Source organism: Capra hircus, chromosome 14 (assembly GCF_001704415.2).
Source record: "Capra hircus breed San Clemente chromosome 14, ASM170441v1, whole genome shotgun sequence".
Classification (NCBI taxonomy): Eukaryota; Metazoa; Chordata; class Mammalia; order Artiodactyla; family Bovidae; genus Capra; species Capra hircus.
The window spans coordinates 80452647-80457236 of NC_030821.1; the positions used below are offsets into that span (position 1 = coordinate 80452647).

General features: G+C 53.4%; 1 protein-coding gene across 1 annotated transcript; it reads right to left on the bottom strand.

Annotated features, from left to right (window-relative positions):
• Positions 1813-4325, bottom strand: LY6K (lymphocyte antigen 6 complex, locus K). Its single transcript, XM_018058108.1, has 3 exons — positions 4229-4325; positions 3238-3342; positions 1813-2090 (listed from the first exon to the last, which is right to left on the bottom strand). The coding sequence occupies exons 1-3, from the start codon at positions 4323-4325 to the stop codon at positions 1813-1815; spliced, it is 480 nt and encodes a 159-aa protein (XP_017913597.1).

Genomic DNA, 4590 nt, shown 5'->3' on the forward strand with positions numbered 1-4590 from the left:
CACTCTTTAGCAGACACCCCTGTCTTCAGCTTCACAGAGAATATGTGACTGTTTGGGAATGAATTCTGTCATTTTTCTGGCTCCTTCCATCATGTGAGCTTTCTGTGCACCCCTGCTCATCCCTCTACTCGCTCACAGAAGTGTTTGCTCTCCTGCCGGGGTTGCAGCCTCTGCTTTGGATCCTGTTTCATTCTGTCTGCACCAGCTGGGCCCTCGTTGCCTTGTCCTTTACTCACCTGGCTCCCTGCTCTTCACAGATAAAGATTCCCAAGTCTTTACCTTCTTGGTGTGGCATCGATGTTGACCCGTGATCTGTTTTTTCTAAACACTATCCTCTTAGAACTTCTTCCTTCCATAGTGACTTCTAGAAAGTGTATCTATCACACTGGTGACAGCATTTTCCCCAATTCACTTGAACTCCTTATCCTGCAATAATCTGATATCTCTTATCATCTAATCATTGAAAGTACTCTTCATCAGATCACCAAAGACCCACCAGATCCAAACCTAGGGATTCTCCATGTTCATGGGTCTTGACGTCCCAGTCATCTTACACTGCGCTAACCATCCTCCTGGTGAAGAGACGCCAGTGTCCGGTTGCCATGGCGACTTTTGAATAGTTGACCTCTTGTATCTCTTGCCTGCCCTAACAAAAGGGATCCTACTTAAAGTCCTGTCCTAGGCCGAGAGTCGGGAGTCCTAAGAATGCTGCTCCTGAACGGGGCATGAGCAGGAAGGCGTGAGCGCAGTGCCTGTGCTTGGAAGGGGACATGCACACAGCAGGAGCCTAACAGAAACTGGAAATTGCCAGCTGTGGAGGCGCTGGCCAACACTCGGGGGCCCTTCTGGTTCAGAGGCTCTAGATGCGACAGAGACAGCCCTGCTCCCTGCCTGCCCCACAGTACCCCCTTCTGGGGCCATTGAGACTCTCTGGAAGGTTCCCAGGATGCCCCAAATAGCATTCCCTGAGTCAGACCAGGTGAGGCAGGCCAGAGTATGGGAGGGAGAGGGAGGCAGGAGAGCTGCAGATGGGGCTGCACCCACCCAAGCACCCAGTCAGGGCCATAGGGGAGAGAACATTTGTTCTGTGCAGAACTGCAGCTCAGCTCTCTGGCTGTCTGTACATGGCTGCATCTCAAATGGAGACTGGGAGAAGGCTGGTGTGTCAGCAGTGGTGCTGCTGTCTAGCTGCCCAAGTTTCAGACGCTGGACAGACGCATGGGGAAGCATTTGTGAGTCCACACACCTATGCCGGTTGGTGGGTGAAATCCATGCTTACTCAACAGAATTTCTTCTCTTCTGTCTCTTGGAGTCTGGAAGCAAGAGCTGAAGGAGAGCAGCCAAGGGGCCTCCCCTGTCAGAAAAGGGCTGTAGTCAGGAGGGGGTCCTACTACCCCACACTGAGCAGTATTTCTTTCACTCCAGAGATACCTTATGCCCAAATCATTCTGTCTCCCCCACTGACCCTGGGCCCCCTCAAAGGTCAGAAGTGTCTGAGGACTACTCTTCACGGGTGAGCCTCAGGCCCTGCCCTCCATCGATACCAAGGCCCCCCAAGGTGAAGAGGAGTCAAGAGTGATTGTCAGCAAAAAAAAGTTACAAGGTTTGATTTCAAAGAGAAACAACGTGTAGGCAAAATTACTATGGGGAAGGTTTGGCCTTGCTCTAATTCAACCTGTGAGGTAGGCCCAAATGGACTCATTCTCCCCACCCCACATCAAGGTCCCTGGAAAGTCAGACTACCATTGAGCTAATTGATGGAAAACAAATTTAATGCAACAAGTTCCAACCACCTGCAGCCAGTTGACTTTGTCACAGCAGCCTGAGGCCCAGAAGCACAGAGGCCAGTGTCAGGAAAGGCATCAGCCCAGCTTTGCTGCCCCTGCCTTGGTCCTTAAAGTAATCATCTTCTGTGTTTTCTTTGATGACTGGTTGCTGGACGTTGCACAGGTTGGATGTACAGCATGCCACGAACAGAAAGGGTGTGGGCTTTATGAGCACGAACGACCTGGCCATCCGCGAAAGTGTCTCATGCATCCCACAGTTCAGTGCACACTGCTTGGAAGTAAGGTAGAACCGTGGAAATATTCCTAGTGGGAAATAGGACAGAGAGATGGAGGCCTCATGAATTGAAAGCGGCAACACTAACACCATTTCTGTCTGAAGTCTGCCCAACCCTGACCCTTCTATTGCCCCTTACCAGAGCCCCACTCAAAGAGGGCACCTGCCAGGGATTTGGGAGCCATCACTGCAAAGGAAGAGGGTCAGGCCTTTGTGTTCAGAGCTGCTTTTGGGGGTGGCATGGCATCAGATGCCACCATCTCTGACCTGTCTGCACACAGCTGTCTGCACTAGAGCCTGGCAGTCTCCATTTGGGAACACATAGGTTCCCTGGGCCTCAACTTCTCAAACATGGTTGCGCAGGCCTTTGTGACCACAGACGAGACACACAGGAGCAAGGGGCACCTGGCCACTGCCCAGGGCTTGGAGCTGGCCTCTCAAGGAGTCACGCCTGCAGCCTGGGTGTAACTGCTGTGACTGTGAGCCTGCTGCCGGCACAGCACCTCCTCCCATGTTTCACTGTGCAGTCATCTTTCCACACTAAGTTATCAAGTCCACCTGAAGCTGCAGTGGGGCTTATGCCTCAACTGACTCAGTAGCCCACACGCTTCTTGGAACATGGAAGCCCCAGAAGTGGCTGATGAATGGAAAGTGAATTCTCCAGGCCAGACAAGGCCACTGTTGGGGCCTTCAAAGTCACCGTCGGGAGAGAGTTCTTCATGAGGCCAGAAGTGCTTGGGGGAGTTACAGATGGCAGAGCAGTGGTCTCCAAATGTTTTAAAGCATGCATCCTCTTTTCAGGACATATTTAAAGCCCTGATTATGTACATCTTTTGTAAAAGCTATTCTTGGTCAGACATTGAAGTCATTAAGGCTCAACTGCTCACCTAGAAGTGAATGAAAAGAACTCTCCATTACTTTCTCCCTGCACCTCAGTGTTTCAGTCTGGCCGGCAGTTGCTGTGTGCCGCCCTGCAATGGCTCTGCTGTTATTTAGGTAAGCTGAGTCTCCTCAGTGGCCTGCTGGCACTCCTGGCTTCACAGGACTTTGCTCTTCAAATTTTAAAAAAAGATCATTTTTATGTTTTTCTTTATTGAGAAAACTCGACAGGCCCTAAGTCCTGAAAGCATTCTACTGACCTGGGTGTGGAGCCCCACTGGGACCCAGGACACTTACTCACGGCGGCAGAGATACAATATGTAGAGCCCCTGTCACAGTTTTGTGGTGCTTCGCATTCGAAACTGTTCTCCTGTTCACAAACGTGACACCTCAGGGCAGCCGCTGAAAGGAGGAATAAAAAAGCGGAATGTGGCAGCTCTCAGATCCCATCAGAGCAACACCTGCCATCCTCTCCTTCCTCTGAGTGAGGACAGAGCCCTGGGTCCGTCCATCTTTCTGGCGCCTCACAGCCTGCCCCATCCTGCAAGCTCCTCCTCTCCTCTCTGGGCTTCTCTCGTGTGCCCACTGGATGTGTCTCACAAACCCACACCACACCCATAGCATGAACACAGACGAGCACAGGCCCTCACCCCGGAGACATGCATACTCACACTGTCATATGGACACAGCCGAGTCCCTGCCTCCCCCAACCCCCAATCGGGCCATGCCCACATCACCACACTTCACTGGCGCCACCCATTAGCTGCTCTAGAGAAAGAAGCCCCATGGCTGTGGAGTCTGCGCCCATGCACCCTTCTCGCCTACCTTCCTGGCTGACCCCACTGCCTCCAGTCCCTGGCTCCACACTCCTTGGCCTGAGACCCTGTGTCCTGCCTGACCCAGGAGCCGAGGTGGCCCACTATTGGTCTGTGTCAGGGCAGGACTTGGTCCTGGGGAAGAAGCAGGTCACACTCCAGCAGCTCTCCATTTTCCGAGACAGCCCCAGAAGGCTCGAAGATGGCTGGTTCAGGCTTGGCCTCCAGCCATGGCAGGGAGAGCTGGGTGCTGGGCAATAAAACCAGCCATCCGTGCCTGCCCTTGGGGACCCCACATCAAGAGGCTCTCCCACTATGTATTCGTTATCAGCTGACCACCCTCCTAAGGCTGTTTTGCCCCCTGAATTCTCTGGGCTACAACTGCCTGGACCCACCTGGGGTATGGCCACCCTGCGTCTGCACAGGCATTCCAGACCTCCTCCCAGCCCAGGAGGCTCAGGGCCAGAACTGACCTTGTCTTCCAGACACGGTGAGATTGCTCTCCACCCGTGGCAGACCCAAGACCAGAAGCAAAGCAAGGAGGGTTATCATTTCCAGTGACATTTCCATTTCTGGTCCTGGACATGAGGAACAAGCAGGGCCATTTGGTCAGCCCTGTGGCTCCAGAGTTAGATTTGACCCCTGTTGGTCTAGTACCATTCAGAGCCCTCCCCACTGGTCACTGGGGCAGACCCTCTTCTCCTCATCCATGGGCCAGGGGCTGGGTGTGGCCTCTAAGTGCTGATGGGGGGGGAGGCTGTCAACACCACCACCAAGTCCCCTCTGCCCCCAGGGACCCCACCACTCCCGGGAACTCTGCATTCATTCACCCATG